This window comes from Neolamprologus multifasciatus, chromosome 11 (genome assembly GCF_963576455.1).
Source record: "Neolamprologus multifasciatus chromosome 11, fNeoMul1.2, whole genome shotgun sequence".
Classification (NCBI taxonomy): domain Eukaryota; kingdom Metazoa; phylum Chordata; class Actinopteri; order Cichliformes; family Cichlidae; genus Neolamprologus; species Neolamprologus multifasciatus.
This window is the reverse complement of record NC_140449.1, coordinates 9,975,527-9,994,427: the sequence shown is the minus strand read 5'-3', so window position 1 is coordinate 9,994,427 and position 18,901 is coordinate 9,975,527. Positions and strand designations below refer to the sequence as shown.

Below are 18,901 nucleotides of genomic sequence, written 5' to 3'. Positions count from 1 at the left end.
CTATACTGCACACCGTAATGCATTTTTATTTGCTACAGAAAATAAAATATGAGAGTAGATTTAACTTACAAAAATGGGGAATTACATGTGTTCAATAAAGAGATTTATGCGACCTTCTTTTTTTCTTTTTTTTATAGAATCAGAAGTAACCATATTTGAAGGTGTGGTTTCTGTGCTAAGTTAGAGCTAACACTAGCGAGCTTAATAATTAAGCAGCATCCATAAACTATATACTTGGGATGGGAATCAATTAGTCCAATTCCTTGGAATTGTTAGTCTGCTTCGGTATCAACCCTGCTTATTGCACTCCTACAGTTGTGTCTGAGCAGGAAAATAGTGGTGCAGTCTACAGCATGAATACCAACATTACTTTAATCAATTGATTAATTAAGTATCATACTGCATTACGTTTAAGAAAAGTGTTCCACATAATATGTGTAATAATTGCTTTCTGTTCAATGACCTCATCACTAATCACAAAAAAGAGGGAAATACCTCCACTATGCACAAACATTTGACCACACAGCATGTAATGCAATGGTTGTCACTCTTAAAGCAGAGCTGATGAAAACTCAATGAGAATCGATAAGAGAACTGATAGGGAATCAAATCGATAAGTGATATCAGTAATTGAATAAGAATAGCTAAATTCGTATAAGTACCGTATACGTTACATGGACCCAAAAATCTGATAACTACCACAGCAAATGAAATAGAATTTCACTAAAAATTGAGTCCTTGGTCATTTTGTGAGTAAATGGAACAAGAAGCCACATTGTTTTGTTTAAACATTTTCTTTTCAAATATTTGCATTAAAAATAATTCAAAAGACACCAGTGTGCTACGCATCATCCATTGATAAAGTTAAGTAACTCAAAATTAGCTGTAGTCAGTTATTAGGGCATTGAAAGTGCCTAAAGTTTTCATCTAATTTAAATTTACAAGTTTAATAAAAGAAAATTACTTACTGTATTCTCTTCCTCCATTCACCCCAACCAGTCTCAGCAGATGGCCACTCTTCCCTGAGCCTGGTTGTGCTGGAGGTTTCGTACAGTTAAAAGGGAGTTCTTCCTTCCCACTTTTGCCAAAGCGCTTGCTCATATGATTGTTGGGTTTTTCTCTGTATTTATTATTATAGGTTCTACCATCCAATAGAAAGCGTCTTGAGGTGACTGTTCTTGTGAGATGGCGCTATATAAATAAAATTGAATTGAATTGTATAGACACCGAGATGGTCTTGGGGAGACAGCCTCTATTGTCCGTTCATGGAACTGCAAGTTCAAGGTACATTAACCTTTTATCCCTGCAGTTTTCCACTAGATTGTATCATGTTATATCAAGATTACTGTAGCAGTTACCTCCACTGAGTAGCCACTTAAGCACAATAAATGTTTTCAAACTAGAAGCGGTCAAATAATTATGACAAGATCTTATCACTTAAGTGGTAGAGTAAATGACTAGTAATGAAATAAAGAATAATTAAATAAGTATAAACATAGAATGAGGTCAGATGTTGTAGAAATGATCTCAAACACTTTTGTCTTTTTGTGTGTGTGTGTGTGGGGGGGGTTCCAGTACAGGGATAACAAAACAGCTGCCTGTTTTACAGGAGATTTGATTGTGTTCCCTCATATCCTTGTCTAAGTAATGGTCATACATACAAAGTCTGTCCAAGAACACAACCTGTGAACATAGGACCAACACCAGGATTTACAAGACACATTGGGTTCTCATTTTGGGGACCTGGGAGTCTACATATAGTACTTCCATGTTTCAGTGCCCGGCCAGTTGCTAAGGGAACACCTGCAGATAGCTAGTTAACTAAGTGCAGCGAAGATGCTGCCGTAGTGGTGATCAATTATGAATGACCTGAGAGAACTTTGACATGTTAAACCTCTTAGAGAGGCTGAAGAAGACTAACACCCGGAGAGATGGGAGCTAGAGGAAGACTGAGAAATAGAGGGTCGGGTACACTCATCTCAAGCATATTATCATGTTACTTTTATAAAGTGGAAGCTCCATTTCACTGGATTTTACCATCATTGCTTTGCACCCTGCTTGGATACAAGGTGCTAATTCTGCATAATTTGCATAATTTATCAGAGTCCATCTTCATAATATGCGTAATGCAGTAAATAGCATCAAATCTTTCCCACCACATCCTGAGTGACTAAAGTGTTGCTTCATGGAGTTGTGCAACATTAACAGAAATTACAGTTCACAATCTGTTCTTTCAGCTTTGTAATGCTTTTGATTACAGCCCATAAATTACATCTCACAAATATTGCCTTTTGTCTAACATTGTAGCCAGCTGTAAATACCCCAAAAAACGGGGACAAAGGATTGCTTTAATTAACAGCTTGTACAGTCCAGGCATAAGGCAGCATCGTCTCATATTTTTAATGAAATCTGGTCAAAACATTTTAATTAATGAAAAGCATGCTACACTTTTCTTTATACTATAATTCATTAAGTAAACATCTGGAGACTTTTTTTTTCACAGCAAACATTTTGACTTATCAAAGTAGGGAAAACACAAAGAATTCCACTTATGGGACACTTAATGGAACTGAGCCCTCATTACCTTTCCCCTCTGACAAGCAAAAATGTCTGCAGTAAAAGAAAATGTTTAGTATTTTGTTTCTTATGAACAAAAATAATAAAGTAGGAAATCACAAAAGAAAGAAAGAAAGAAAGGAAATCTTTATAAAAATAGCTGTTTATCAGCTTATTCTCTATTGTGTCTCTTATAGACTTTCCCCATTACAGGTATCCATTACTAGTTGACTGATATTTTTAGAATTAACTGGAAAAACAGTACTTTGAAGGAATCAACTTCAAAAACCACTCCAGTTTGAAAAGACACACAGTGTCACAAGTCACAGTGTACAAACCACCAAGACATTGCTAGCAACAACAAAGAATTCCTATTTTTTACACCAAGTTCTTGAAGAAGCCAAGCTTTCTGCTCCACTTATATAAAAAATAAATAAACTTAGGCTTTAGAACCCAATGATAACTGAGGAAAAACAGTTAATTTACTTTAAAAGAGAAATAAGCTATACTTTGAGAAGATCACTAGAGATCAATGTTCCAGTGGGACACCAACACTAGACAGTAGCTAGACTGATGTTGTGCTGGATAAGCATTCTGTTTGATTGCTAGTGTGTAAGAATGCTTAGACATATTTCCACGACTACAGAAGGAGAAACATGGACACTATTGGAAAGCCTGGGAGCTGCTCGGGGCTTCATGTCATAGAGAGAGTTTGTCTGTGCAGCTGTCTTCAACTATTGAGGTCACTGTTGGTTTTCTACACTGCTGACTGAAAAAACAGTTATTGAGACAGTCGACCAGAAGACATCAGAGCACTGGAGCATTGTCCACATAAGGTGAAACAGAATGTGACAAAATGCACTCTATACTGCAACAAAAAAGACCAATACCTTTAAAAGAAATAACATGGCATTATGGATAACATTCCCTTTTCATTCATAGCTCCAGAAGAGAAGAGAAGAGACATAAAGACGATCCACTGAGTTTGTTCACCTGATCTTAACCCACGTCTGGGAGTTTGAACATGGCAGAGGTTAACATCAGAACTATCACTGAACCACACTTGATTCAGACAAGTTTCCCGTCTCAGTTCTAAGTCAGCTCTCATATTGTGAGCAGAACGCACACATTTTGCCTCTGCTGCTTCAGTCTGGGAGTATAAACTGTTCACACAAAGTTAAAAAAAAAAATCTTATCTGAAAAAAATCAACATGAAAAAATGAATTACAAGTAAATTACATTGTGCAGGGTTTTTTCCCCAGCTCTTACAGATCCAGACCATGTAGATTTAAATATGGACAAACTACTTTCCTTTTTTTTTAATTTCCTTATATGATCTCAAACCAGAAGACTGACAGATGGCTTTAACAAACCCACAACATAGTTCGCTAGGTAAACTCAGCTCCCACTCCACTTTCCTGTGTGTATTTCTTCCACACGTAAACAGTCCCACACATATATCTCCTGCGCACTCTCCTCCTCCTCCTGGCTCATTAATCAACAGCAGATTATCAGGAAACTGACACTTTGTATTATGAGTTCCGTTGGAAAGTCAATGCAAGTTATCAGGCTCGATTCAAAGTGCAACTAAAGATTATTCAAATTGCAGTAATTTGGACTGATCTGATGTGGATGAACACAATTTCAAGCTCTCTGTGGGTATTCCTATGCAGAGTAATTTGCAATATAGTGATGTATAGTCTAATTTGAGTGAAGGGGTTGATTTATGTTGCTCTGTGAACATGATGGATGCTCCTACACCAGGTCTCTACTGAACACAGCTATCTATCCTAATCTGTACAGTAAAGCCACCTTCAAGTGGCTCATTAATCTAGATCATTAGTAACTGATATATTTTTTTCTGATTATCGTGTTTATCCTCAGTAAAAAAGGAAGGAACCACACAAGTGCAACCAGACCATAAGCATTACTCCTTTGCCCTAAAATGGAACAGCATCTTCCCCCTGCTTGCGCCACTTTAACCACAGAGCATCTCTACTTCCTCACATCTGGAAGGAAGGGGAAAAAGAATCTCCTCTTTTAATCTTTAAACGGTAAACAAGCATGAACCTCCTTCATTTTCCGTCTAAAAGGCATACACTAATGCGCCTAAATATTTTATCACGGGCGCCTGATAAAACTGGGTAACGCAGTGGATAATGAAAAGGTATACACCCAGGGGGAGGGGGAGGAGGTGTGAGCCGTAGCCTATAGTTCAGTAGATGTGTCTCTAAGATTTTTTTCACCCTCTCCTTACCTCTGTACACCAACATGTGTAGAGGTGTATGCAAATAGAAACAGACAAAGCTGGACGCCCAGGTTAATCTATAATGCGTGCGCGTGTGTATTTGTGTTTACCCCAATCCAAAATGAACGTGTCATCACTTTCTCTTTCGTTTCGTCCCATGTGTGATGTTGAAGATAAATTGGGTCCCGCCCTGCCTTTATGCACTACGTCGCACATAAACTCCAATAAAGGAAAAAAGTCTAAATTTATAAGACAAAACGGAGCAGTAGGCCCTCCGTGTGTGTTCGTGTGTGAGAGAGCTGTGAGTGAGTGTATGCTTGAGCGGTTCAGACGGGTTGTTAATGTTGAGGTGGCGTTAGAGTTAATGCAAATTAAAAAGGGCTGGCTGATCCCTTTTGACCCCCCCGTTCACTGTGTTAATGCGGCCATTTGCTTGGAGGTACTAACCCCCTATAATTCAATTTGTCAAAATGAATGAGAGAACAGACATCTTATAAAGCCCACCCTCCCACAGAAACCCCAACTTCTTCACAAAAATTATTTAAAAACAAAAAAAAAGAGCGACACGAGGCAAAAGTTACTTAACCGAAGCACAAACGTCTTCGTCCTCAGAGCTCTTTATTACTTCTTTCATCTGTAAATGAAAGCAAGCAATTATTGCAAGGTGCCGGAATCATATTATTATGTTGGCCCGGGTCCCCTAGATAGTCATCAATCACTCTCAATCGACCTGTCACCGGCAGGCAGAGATCCAGCTGGAGAGGAGAGAGGAAGGAGGAGGGAGGGAGGAGAAGGAGGAGGAGTACATCATCATTAATTTGAGGAGTGACCCCTGGGGCTATCCACATGTCTCAACCCGGGATTCTCCAAGCAGGGCAACGCGCACCGGCACGGTGGCGAGCCAGTTTTGGGGGTTTTTACAGCAGTTTGATGAGTCTTCCTAACAAATACACAAGTGATAGATAGATAGATAGATAGATAGATAGATAGATAGATAGATAGATAGATAGATAGATAGATAGATAGATAGATAGATAGATATTGCACCGAATGTTAGTATTATAAAATACATTTACTTTGTTAATTAATTAGTTTCATCTTTGACTGCTATCTTTAGTATGAAAATATTCTTCACAAATTAATTTGAAACCAATTAGCTCCCACTGTGATTAGAAGTTGTTCGGAGGAATGATAGGAATGTGCTTCATTAGGCCTAATTCATTTAAGCGGATACAGACGTGTGCATATTTAAGCCATTGATTGGCCTAATTGATTGATTGCTCGTGCAAATTAATATCCAGGACATATTCCTGTTCATAAAGGTGCTCCGTGCCTTTTACTCTATTAAACCTTTCCTCTTTATATCGTGCTTTCAGTTTTTTTCTCGTCATCCTGAGAAAGAAAATGCATATTAAAGTTACAGTCTGGTCATTTTTAGAGTGGGAAACTTCTGACGTCACAGTCACCGGCGTTTAAAACAACCTGCCTCTGCTGCTGACGTCTTTTATACTACTTTTTATAGGCAAAAATATGTATCTGACAACAAAGTGATTATTCTTGGCAAAGAAGCTCGTGTTTCCCTAATGCGTTTATTTATTGTTAGTGGAGTTTTAAAAAAGGAAAAGGAGAGGTTTGATTAGGTGGTTTAGTTAATGCAGTTTAAAGTCGTTTGAGTGGGGGCTTTTTACAAATTAAACATGCTACTCTGCTTCGCCCTATAAGCATCCTAGGAGCCTGTGCTTACCAATCAATTGGTACAGTCAAACAGAGCCGCAGCCTGCGTTAGAGTGGAGACCTTCAGTCTCGCTTTATTTCTGGATATTGGGGGACTTCTCTACCATGTCATATCCACAATTTGGATATCCCTATTCGTCTGCTCCACAAGTAAGTTCGTGTAACTACGTTTGTTTATAGGATGTTGTGGTATTCATGTCGCAACGGGTGATTGTCTCATCGATTTAAGCTTCATCCCTTTACGCACTTTAGCCAAGATTCCGGGAGACTTTTAATGTCTTTTCGGGCATCGGAAAGGTATTGCATTGCAGCCAGTGGTACCTGTGTAGCTAAAGCGAGAAAGAAAGGGGGTGAAAAGAAGGTATCCAGAAACCATCGAGACCCCCGACCTCCTGTTCGCTGATTTCTGTACGATAATAGCCGCTGTGTAATGTTAACCATATGTTTATCTGCTCTGGAACACACATGGCAACTTGTTCGGCACACGCCATGTGTGTTTTGCGCTATAACACAGCAGCTGTTTTATTTTGGCTGTGAGCCATGAAAAATCGTTTGGGCTTTACTTTGGATATTACCGAGCAATCTCTGGGAAAAGCATGTATCTGTTTGCAAGGCATGGATTTTGATTTTGAATCAAGCCTGTTAGACGGCACATTTTGGACAGTTTTACGCGCATATTATCACGCGAACAGACTTGTGTCGTTCGACTTTAGATCTGATCTGCTCTGATCTATTTTAGTCGCCAATAGATCTGCCATTTTTAAATGGGCAATCCACGAAAAAGGGGCAGACAATGTAGATCATTTCAAAAGAAGTAAAGTGTATAATTTTAAAAACGAACTTTTTTTATAACCAAGTTTAATTTCGCGATCTGTGAAAGTGAAACGTGTAGAACTTATTTCATCGAGACAATTTTCAGTTTAAAAAGAAAATACAAGTTTTAAACTAACTTCGCCACCTGTCATTCTGTTTTAGTGCAACATTAAATTAAGCAGCCTATGTTCTATTTAAAAAAGAAAGAAAGAAAGAAAAAACACCGATGAATTTTCTCTTGATCTCCACCCAGTTCCTGATGACAACTAACTCTCTGACCACTTGCTGCGAGTCCACCGGCAGATCCATAGCCGACTCCGGAGTAGCGGCTTCCGGACAGACACCTGTCTACTGTCCCGTGTATGAGAGCCGGCTGCTGGCCACGGCGAGACACGAGCTGAGCTCAGCCGCTGCGCTGGGAGTGTACGGGAGCCCTTACACCAGCGGTCAAGGCTATGGGAATTACGTTACATATGGCACGGACGCATCCGCTTTCTACTCACTGGTAAGCCCTTCATCTGATCCCTCTTGGCATTGATTTATGGACCTGCAAGGTTCAGAAGCTGAAGCAGGCACACCTCTCTTCTCCCTCTCATTTTTAATGTTCTACGTAGCAAAACATTAGCCTTTAAATGCAGAAGATGCATTCTTATATTCACGACAACCGTTTCAAGGAAATTAAAAATTCACTCCAAAGAATAACGCACTTCGTATCAGCTTGTTTTGAGGCAGGTTAATTTTAAACGTATGTGATTTCCGTCGTTTTCAGTCAGTTTCATCTCTGCAAAAGTGAATTTGAAGACTCAGCCTGATAAAATTGTCAGAACATGAGTGCAAATAACTTCTCAGAGTTTATTTAATTTATTTTTTGTATTTTAATTGAGCATGCCTTCCTTCTAAAACATAACAACATAAAAGACATGCTCATATAAAGTATAGTATTGCTTGTTTCATTTTGGTTTCATATAAAATTCCATGTAGTGGAATCACTGTTGGCAGTAAAGGGGTGGTTGGAATCTTAGAGATTATTTTTACCTACAACTGTGAATTCTAATTATTTATTTTGTCTGATTTGTTTTTAAAAATAATCAGAGTTCCAACTTTTCAGTCCTTAAAAAAAGTTTTGTCCCTGCAGTTGGTATACAATCATATTTATGAAATAAAACATGAACAAAATAAAACAACAGAACAAAATATGAGATGGACTTTTTCTTCACTTTTAGCAGAACATTATTGTTGTATTGTATTATTGGGCTTTTGTTTTTGTGATAGTTTGGATTTCTTTGGGAATCATTATCCTTGCTGATGGCAACCTAAAAGTACAACCAATGCGCATCTCTTAATGTCAAGTTGATTGTTTAAAATGCTGCAATACCTTCCCCTTTTTGTGTGTCACTCTTCTAAAAACGTGTCTTGCTGTATGATTGCAGGGTACATTTGATACTAAAGATGCCACAGCTTCTGCGCATGCGGGAATAACCCAGGCCACAGCTTACTACCCCTATGATCCTACCTTGGGGCAGTATCAGTATGACAGGTAGGTTTCTGTGACAGCTGATTTTTCTTTTTTGACATGTTAAAAAAGCTCATTATCAGTTCAAACAACAGACCATTTGAGGTAGACTCAATATCCTGCTTGAGTAAAATGTGGTACAGGCAGAAAAACAGAGGAAAGTTAGTTGCATCAGAAATAATTTTGAACTATGCGCTTTAAGTTTGCTATCCCAAAAAAGTGGAAACTTATCCCAGCTTTCTTAAGCAACAAACACAAGATGTAACTAAAATGAAAGCGAGAGGTAAATATTGAGCTGTAGTTTAGGGTCAGTTTCCTGGCATTAAATCAATCATTCCCGAGGGGTCAAGGCCATTCTCATCACGTCAAGCAACACTGGGTGATCACCTTCATCTCATGACACATTTCTTTTCTGATGGGGTGAATTGCCTCAGAGGACCCATGCCCCTTTCATCAAAACATAAGGCCTGTACACTGTTGTGAAGAGCATGCCTGCCATATTGAAAGGTCTTCCCAATAATCAGCTGACATCCGCAATAAGTCTGTGATGTGGTGAAAAGGTAGCGTGTGAACGTGATTCATACGTGACTGTGCATTTACCTTAGAACAGAACCTAGCAGCGGTATCAGAACTGCATTGTGACACCACATGCTTGCTTTTATTATTATTGCACATTCGTTGATCACACTCGATATTGTATTGGTGGTACTAGATGTCTCATGCAGACTTTGAGCTTTTCAACATGTAGCCCAAAACCTAAGCGACAAGTGCTTTTACCAATCATTTTTAATACCGCATAAAGGGCAAACGATGTCATCAGGAATGCTCGAAAGTGCACACACTGCAAAAAGCTAAATAACCTGTGTCACCCAGATGAGCAAGCAGGCCAACAGCGGCACCATACTGTCTGCACTCATCTTTTACCTGAGGGCTCATCATTACACTCAATAAAGCAATTTTACAGTCTATTTTATCTGAGAACAACACAGGCTAAGGAAAGGTGCAGCACTTGTCTCCTTTTGATTCCCTTTTCAGTGCATGACCTGCTCTAAGCTATACGGAGCAATAAAGGCCTCATAAAAGCCTCCCAAGAGGACTTTTACAGCTCACTGCGGACTGAAAATCAACAGCATGCATTTTAAATGTAGGCTTATGGTTGATATTTGTGGGAGAGGTGAGGGTAGGGAAAGAGCTGTAGCCTGCGCTAAGAATGGTTTTAATAGGTGGCACAACAAAAATGACCAGAAAAAAAGAATGCTTACCATAATTTACACTCTTCATCTTTACTAATAAGGGGACAGCTTATATTTTTTCTAAATGACAGTAATAGCATATTAACTTTGTGAGAGCTTTACATTATCTGAGGGGGTTTTAGGGACGTTGTCAATCTCTGTTGCTTTTGATGCCTTCAGTCTTATAAAGCATTTTCTGTGGACTTCACACAACTTTGCAGCTTTTTAAGAAATATTAGCGTGTACAGTATGTGACCTTTGACAGGGTAATGATCTTCTGCTTGCATGCCCTTCGCTACAGCTTTGGAATTATATCTCTTAAGTGAAACATGCTTCTGATATTCAGTTTTAAATTTTATTTGCGCTGACGAAGGCAGGAGTGTGACTCCAAGGCTTATAAAACATGATACGCATCAGCTCAGAAAAATTCCAAGAAGCAGATAGCTCTGTCATGGCTGTAAGGAGAGAAACTGCCAGGACAGTGCTTTAAAAATTGTCAAGCAACAAGCGTTACATACTATATTTACTCTCCAATTAGTATTTTGCTTGCCTTCTTCTAATTAACAGATATGGCTCCATGGATGGGGGAACAAGACGAAAGAATGCTACACGAGAGACAACCAGCACGCTGAAGGCCTGGCTACAGGAGCACAGGAAGAACCCATATCCGACTAAAGGAGAGAAGATCATGCTGGCCATTATCACTAAAATGACCCTGACGCAGGTCTCCACCTGGTTCGCAAATGCTAGAAGGAGGCTCAAGAAGGAGAACAAGATGACATGGCCGCCGAGAAACAAGGGCTCAGAGGAGAAAAGATATGACGATGATGAGGATGGATCTCAAGAGGAGCAGATAAAAAGCGAGAACAATGACGATGGTTAGTGTCAGAGTGCTTTGCAAGGATAAAGTAAAGCTGTAAAACTCCAAAGCTGAACTCTTTCTAAGGGAAGTTTTTGACTTTTTATATAGTTCACAATAACAAAGATGACAAAGATGTTTTTTTATTTAGTTTTTTTATAAAGACTAAATAAATAATTTGCTCCTTTACAGCTATAGACAGACACTTAATAAATAGACTTTTCCTTAAATTAAAAATTGTAGCATACAGCAGCATTTTGAATTCCATACCAGACTGTACAGATAGTCCAATAAAACCTGACCACACTCATATTTTAGTTTACTCTGACATCTCTTACAAAGAAATATATTTTTAATAGAAGGGTTTTATACTGTAATTATAGATAGACACTACATCCTGATAATAAATAGTTTGTTTGACTGAAAGGTTTACCAATGATCTGTGCCACATTATAGGCTTAATCACGTTTACTATATGGCACGTGAAACCTGTCAGCAGCAATATTATTTTTGAACTATGCTGCACAGGCCTGCCATCAGACTGGGCCAACACTAAGAACATACTAATGGAGGAACATGAGACAGGCCTCAGTCAGAGTTAAAGAGAGTCAGATATATAAATAAGTTTAGACTCAGAGTTTTGATATCAGATTAAGCAGTTAATTGTGATAGAGTTGAATACATTGAAATTAAAACTCTATTTTTTAAGCTTAAGGGAACCTTTATTTTCCCCAAACATTATAATTTGCAGGTGTGAAAGATTAATTTACACCTTTGATTGGAAGCCTATTTTCTGTCCTGCTGTGTGACACTGACACGCCCCTCGTTTCTTTTCTCTTCTTGTTCTCCAGAGACCAGAAGCCGGCCCGACAAGGACCTCCGGTTGAGCGACTTGGACGATTTCGACACGCTGGAGTCTGAAAGCTCTGAGTGTGAGCTGAAGCACCGATATCACATGAACACACACATGACCACAACGACAACCGACTGCCCAGGCGAACACCTCCTCAAGGACGCGTCTCTCAAACTCTCCATCCCCGTTTCTCTCGGAGAGGAGCAGGACTTGAGCAAGAGTTGTCTCAAAACGAATCAAAACGACGGCTTCCAGTCGGACAGCAGACAGCAGGAAAAGGCGTGCTATAATCAGCAGCAAGGGCACCAGATATTAGACGGCAAACCTCGGATCTGGTCTTTGGCGCAGACCGCGACGTCTCTGAACCAAACTGAGTACCCATCCTGTATGCTGAGGTGCCAGCCCCCGCCCTCCTCCCTCACCCCGTCCCCCGCCGCTACCTCACCCGTGACCGGCCTGGACAGGCAGGACTCGCCGGTCACAACCCTGAGAAACTGGGTGGACGGGGTTTTCCACGACCCCTTGTTCAGGCACAGCACTTTGAGCCAAGCCCTGACCAACACCACCGTCTCTTGGACCACGAACACCAAAGGCACAATTCTGGAGGCTGAGAGAAGCACGTCGGCCTTGCAGCAGCATCAAAACTCCTCCAAAGACAGTGCCATGAGTTTTCCAAAAACTATCAATAAACTTTTCTGCTCCTAACAAAACCAAATGATCCTTTATTGCAAAGAGAGTGGAAGACTTTTTGTGACTAAAACTTGGATGGAAGAAAAAAGAAAAGAAAAGAGAGAGAGAACTATTGCGTGTCTATGATTCCCTTGTTATGTTTTATTCTTTATTAAAACAGTTGTAGCCATAAACTGTTACACTCGAGTTACAGAAGGGAAACATTTCGATTCAACGCACGCACAAAAATGTATAACAAAGTTTACATCTTGGGAAAAAAAACAACAACAAAAAAAATGTAGGCCTAAGCTTTTTCCTTTTAATTTTTTTCTTTAATATATGCGCATGCTAATGTAATTGAATATTATTTAGGTCTCAGCAGCTGAGTATCACCAATAAAAGAAAAATAAGTCTCACTAATGCACTGCTCTCCTTGGGAGTGGATGAGAGCGTTTCAACTTTGTTCACTGAAAAATAAAAACAGTCGGTTTCTGAAGAGCGCTTGTGATGTCGGGTTAATGGTGAGAGTTGCTGTCTATGGTGCTGAACCAGGCCGTTCCCCCTTCTGCTCTACTTTTGCGTTTGCTTTTATCTAAAACAATGACTTCACCCTTCCCCAGCAATATGGGGCCTGCTGCAAGGCTGAGGGGAGAAAACATTTTAAAAAGCATCCTGCAGTTTAAAACAGCACTCCCATCACTCCTAAACCATAAAATACTCTCACGATCTAACATCTCACACCCTCTTTTTCCCCCCAGAAAACACTCAGTCTTGTGCAATGACGGGAAGAAAATGAGGCAGCTCATCCCCACAAGACAGAACAATATCAGTATCTAAGATCTGCCTCATTAATTCCCTCTAAACAGGCTGTAATTGGGATGTTCACAGTCATATCTCATGTCGGGCTATTGATTTCCCCTCTCTGCTCTCTGATAATATTATCGAAATATTTCAACATCTTCCATGATGCGGCTGTCAGAAGGGTAAGTTATTCGCCATACGTCCTTTAATGGGTTCAAAACGGAGGCCCCGTAAAATAATTTTGAAGTGAGGAGTTTTCGCTTTGACACTAACCCCTCAATTTTCCTGGAGACGGGGGTGGGGGATCCGGCAGAAAAACAGCGCCGATGCTGATTCCTCCGCTGAAAAGTGAAAGGGCTTTTACGAAAGAGGCACTCACGTCGTCTGGAAGTGAAAAGGGCAAAGGAACTCGAATTAGTTGTTGTAGATAAAAGGGCAAAAAGAAAGGAGTCAAGGGTACTTGACAGTAATGGCGAAAGAGGAGCTCTCCGGGGACTCTGTCCTGTGAGGAGGGAGTGGGGTGTGGTGGTGGTGTGGAGGGGCTTCGGTGATGAATTTTAATGGGAAAAGCACCAACGATCGAGATCACCCCGCCCTCCCCGCGCCCCTTTAAAAGAAAGTGCAACGGCGGACAAAAGAAATTTTCTATATAACGCTTGTATTTTTTATTTATTTATTTTCTTTCTTGGGCCGAAAAAAAACCTTGCCTGCAGCATTTCGAGTAGCAACGTTGACATAACCTCAGAATAAAAATCAAGGAAAGGCATACATGTTGTGAGGGTGCTTATTTTTTACTTGGGAGGGAGGGGAGAAAAAATGCTTTCCTATTTGACTTGACGTACACCTGTTTAACCTACATACAAAATGGTGCATTTAAATTTTCATGGCCTCTGATAGAAAATTAGCGCATAGTTAAAATCCCCGAAGATCAGATAGCCCCGACATTTAATTAATTTACCATGAAGACAGATTTTATTAGACCTCTGAACCAACTGGCTTTTTATTTGACAGAAAGAGACATGAAGTAAGACAGAAGAGAGGGAGAGAGAGAGAAGGGGGGGGTGTCCTGGGAGAGAGACCAGTGCGCACAGTGCACTCAAAGAGAGAGAGACAGAGAAAAAGAGAGTGAGAGAGAGGGGCCACCTATAACTAAATCATTCAGCCATGGCAAATACGAACGCACAGAGGGAGCGGGATGGTAAATTAACAGGAGCTTTTTACATAGAGACCAAATAAAACTGTAATCAGCGACGCGTTACTTTTCATTAAGCGGCTCTGACAGCAGCATATTCAGCCACTCCGACACAGGAGCAGGGCCCGGGCTGAAATAAACTGCTCTCAACCCGAGAGTCATAAGATAATTCCTTAAGCTCCATTAACAACTCTTAGCCGCAGGAAATGGGCTCCCCCTGAAAACATCTCCAAATCTAAAAAGCTTTATCGACCTGGCAAACCTCAGCTGATGGCTTCTCTTTTTTTCCCCCCCAACTCCTCCCTCCCCCTCTCTCCTTTCCCTTTTTTCAACTTAAGGGACAGAAACGTCCAACTGAGGTAATAGACTTTGACACAACACATTAAATGGGAAATGAGAAAAGGGAGAAGAAAGGGCACTCTTAAACGCCTTTTAAACGTTTCCAATTAGAGGTTTAAAACTTGAATAAGATGTAGGCCTTTGGCATATGCCTGGCTGATGGGACATTTAACTGAATGCCTTCTCTACTTGGTAAAAGCAGCACTTAACTGGGCACAGTATGTAGTCGTCCTGTGAGGCGGGCGAGTCAAGGGATAAGCTTTATCTCACTTTATGAGGAAAAAAATGCCCACGAGTCTTAAACAACTGGATAGTTGTAAGATATTGCCCCCCCCCCCCCTCCCCAAAGCTACAAATGAAAAACAGAACAAAATAAAAGTTGTGGAAGCATCTGTTGTTTATTTTGTTTTCATTTATTTACTCATCTTTGTATGATCTTCCTTCCTACATAGCTGAAAGGGGCGTCTTGCTCTGTCCACAGTGCTAGAAGGCCCACAAAAGCTGACAGAAACTCGGAACAATCAGCAGTTGTGGAGTTTCCCCAGAGAGAAAACCAGCCTGGGTCAGGTTAATACCACTGTGACCCTGAGCCATAAATATATTTACACATCATTACACATCAACATACACATTTAAACACACTCTCTCTCTTTCACTGTCGCTCTTTCTCTCTCTGTATCTCATACACACAAGCACACACACGCACATATACACACACAGTCAGTCTCAAAACCTCTGCCACACATGCCTGCATCAGGCTTAATTGAATATTTAATCTATTCATTGACTAACATTAATATGGTGAGAATAGCTTTAATGTGATCAAAGCTTAAATGAAAATGTGAAGCATGACCACACACAAAGGGTAGCGTGGAGAAATGGCACACGTGCACACACACACACACACACACACACACACACAAACAAATATGAGCAGTATGGGCACTTTGCCTTAGCAGCCCTTTTAAGAATCAATGCAATGGCCTTTAATTCCAATTATAATGAAGAATATTAAAGCGGTACTCTCAAAGCCACGATAAACAAAACAGCCTGTCGGTGTGTAATCATATGATTCCAAAAAACACATTTCTTATTAGGATTAAATTACATCTAAATGTCAGTTGGTGTGAACGCTTGGCATGGTTGATCTTAGCAAATTAATATATTGATAGAGAACAGAGCTATGCACTGAAGAAGTTTGTTGAGTCAGAGTATTAGTTTGGATCCAGTAGCTCCATGTTTGGTGGTGAGTGACAGGACTAAATCCAAGAGTTGTTTGTCTTGTCATCTCTCACTTGCCACAAGGGTGAGGTGCAGAGTACCCCCCCCCCCCCCCCAACACACACACACTCCACTGTTTTAGGAGCTGAAGTGCCACCTACTATTCTTCCTTCACTGCTTGGAGATATGGTCTGTGTGTGATTGTTTGTGTATTTGTGGCAAGACCCCTACTGCCAAAACGACATGTCCGGGATGTGCCTTTAGGCCCCAGTGACTGCCCTTTATCAGCCCCTTGCTGCCATCACCTCCCTGCAGTCTTTCCACAGGTCAAGAGGTTCCAGCCTGAGGTGCATTGCTTTTCATCATCATCTCTGCTGTCTGTCTGTGACGACACGGGTGAACTGTCTTTCCCAAATTCATATTCACTACTTTTATGAATGAAAAAATACTAATCGTGGTATATAATACTCTCTACTCTTCAATGTATTTTAGAATCAATATACAGTATATCTACATATAGAGATATATATATTTATTTATAAGTATATAAATTGTACAGAGCTGATTTGGAGGTTTACCTGGTTGCATTACCATTCTTAGCAATGGTTGCAGCCGCCCACAGAAAAGTCCAGGGGTGTAATCTCACACTCGTTAAGGTCAGAGGAAAGGTTAAGAGGATCTAATCATGGGTCACTGCAACACACTTTGACTCTGTCAGACAAGTGAGACTCAGTTAGGCTCGCCACTAGATAACAAATATTTTACATGCAAGCACCTGAGTTCTTGAGGATGAATCACAATTTTTATTTATAACCCGGCATAAGCCTAATAGATCTCAGTTTCATAAGATGTCCAATATCTCTATAGTGAAAATCTTGTTCATAAAAGTCGAGCTACTACGGCAGCTTTCTTAGTTTAATCGAGAAAGAGTCACCAGTCACCATGAACATGCATGTATATTTTATATTTTTACTAAGCACAAGTTAAAAAGTAATCAAACTTATATACACATAGGTTGCTTTTTTGTGTCACTGCATTCTCTTATAATTGAAGTAATGATGCAAATGTAATGCTTAAAGCCCCCTAGAATAGAAGTTACATTTTTACAAAATGTTCATGCAGCACTGTATTCTCTAAACTTCAAGCATTTTCTGTGCTTCATATCCACAACCACTTTGATATCACTAATAACCCGACATGCATGTCTCGAAACTGTGGGAGGAAGCTGAAGCGCATAGAGAACATGGAAACTTCACACATCGCTCCCCCAGCTGAGAACCAGGAATCCTGCTGCTGTGACAATGTTGTGGTGAGCAGTAAGTAGAGCTCTAATATTTAATCGACTTAAATGTAAATATCCTGCAACATCTCAATCATTTCTCATGTATAATGGAAGTAGCAGCTTCTGTGAAATGTACCGCTCTGGTAAGGTGTAGGTGTAGTTGCACACAAAAACAAAAGAAAATGAGTTGGACATTGTTATTTTTTTCATCTACAGTACCACTAAAGCCATGTAGAAGTAATTGCTAAAGGTCAAAAGAGGCTGTGTTTTACCAAGACATTTGTGTTTATCATTCAGGACAGATCAATACAATATTGTTGTTTTAAAGAACAAAAGCCAGGGGAGACTTAACACTGACCTTTGGTTCCATTTTCCATCGTGTTCAGGAGGTCATACAAAACATATAAATGAGGCCCTCAGGTTTCTCTGGAAAGAAAAGTTTCTTTTTTTGTTGTTTTTTTTTCTTTGTTTTATAAGTAATGGGCCAGTGTTAGCTGTGGAAAGTGTGGGATATTTTTATACCCCATTATTTCTCCGCTCTGCTGGGCCGTTGTTGTTGTTGCAGACTGACCAACATCTACTGCTTATTATCATCACCATGTTTACTATGCAGTTTGAGGTAACACGCAGTAGTTAGCTAAATACATTTAGCAAGTCACAATGATGTTCACTCTGAATATATGTTGTTAATTTTCTCGTTTTCATCTCAAACAATCCAATCTTGCAGTATAATTTCACTAGTAATGTATAATGCATCATTATATCTACACCTGCAGGAGTCCAAAGCCATCTTAGTGTTTACACATTGTTTAAACAAATGGTGTGTAGACTGCAGCTGAAAATAAGTTAACCCAATGCATATCTGTTACAGTATTACTGGTGAACACACATATCTGAACTTAACTTGAATGTCTGGCTACAGTATGGGAATGTGCACACCTGACACCTGTATTTAAGTGTTACTATAAGTGCCCCATAAGTCAGACTGGACTGTTGGGAAATATACATTGTTATTATATATTATCCATTATAGCATGGAGTTCATTAGCTGTCAGAGACCTCTGGTTACTGCGTGCCTTATCAGCAATTCCAACTACGAACTTTCATTTGCCCAACCTTACCAATCATTTTTGTGCCTTAATCATGAGCTTTTCTCAAACAGAAGTAACTTAAGACCAGACTGTGAAGTACTGTTTTGCTGGTCTCTCTCTGTTTGAACATTTCAGAATCTTTCTCTCTTACCACGGTTAACATTTGAAGAGTTTTCTGCAAGACCTACTACTGCACCCGGTATGTAACGTATACAGTTGTCTGCATGTATTGCAAAAAGAGAGTGTTGTCTGACACTCAGCAGAAGCTGTTGTTTTCAAGAAGAAGAAAGTTAAATGTTCTACAGAAGTTCAAGAAGAATTTTTCAAGGTCTGCCTGTACCTTACCTCAAGGCTAAGGTACAGGCAGGAAAGCATAAACAATTAATCGGCCCATTTACAGAATAAGATTTCTTCAAATTCTCACTCCATTTCCATCACAAATCTCCAAACAATCCTTTTGTAGCTCCAGCTTTTTCTGTGTGTGAACAATAAGTGTGT

The 18,901-nt window shown here is 39.9% G+C and overlaps 1 protein-coding gene across 1 annotated transcript; it reads left to right on the top strand.

Annotated features, from left to right (window-relative positions):
• The first annotated feature begins 5,485 nt into the window (after positions 1-5,485).
• On the top strand, positions 5,486-14,327 carry irx4a (iroquois homeobox 4a). Its single transcript, XM_085178733.1, has 5 exons — positions 5,486-6,688; positions 7,605-7,856; positions 8,782-8,888; positions 10,664-10,974; positions 11,807-14,327. The coding sequence occupies exons 1-5, from the start codon at positions 6,644-6,646 to the stop codon at positions 12,511-12,513; spliced, it is 1,422 nt and encodes a 473-aa protein (XP_085034859.1). The 5' UTR covers positions 5,486-6,643; the 3' UTR covers positions 12,514-14,327.
• Positions 14,328-18,901: the final 4,574 nt, after the last annotated feature.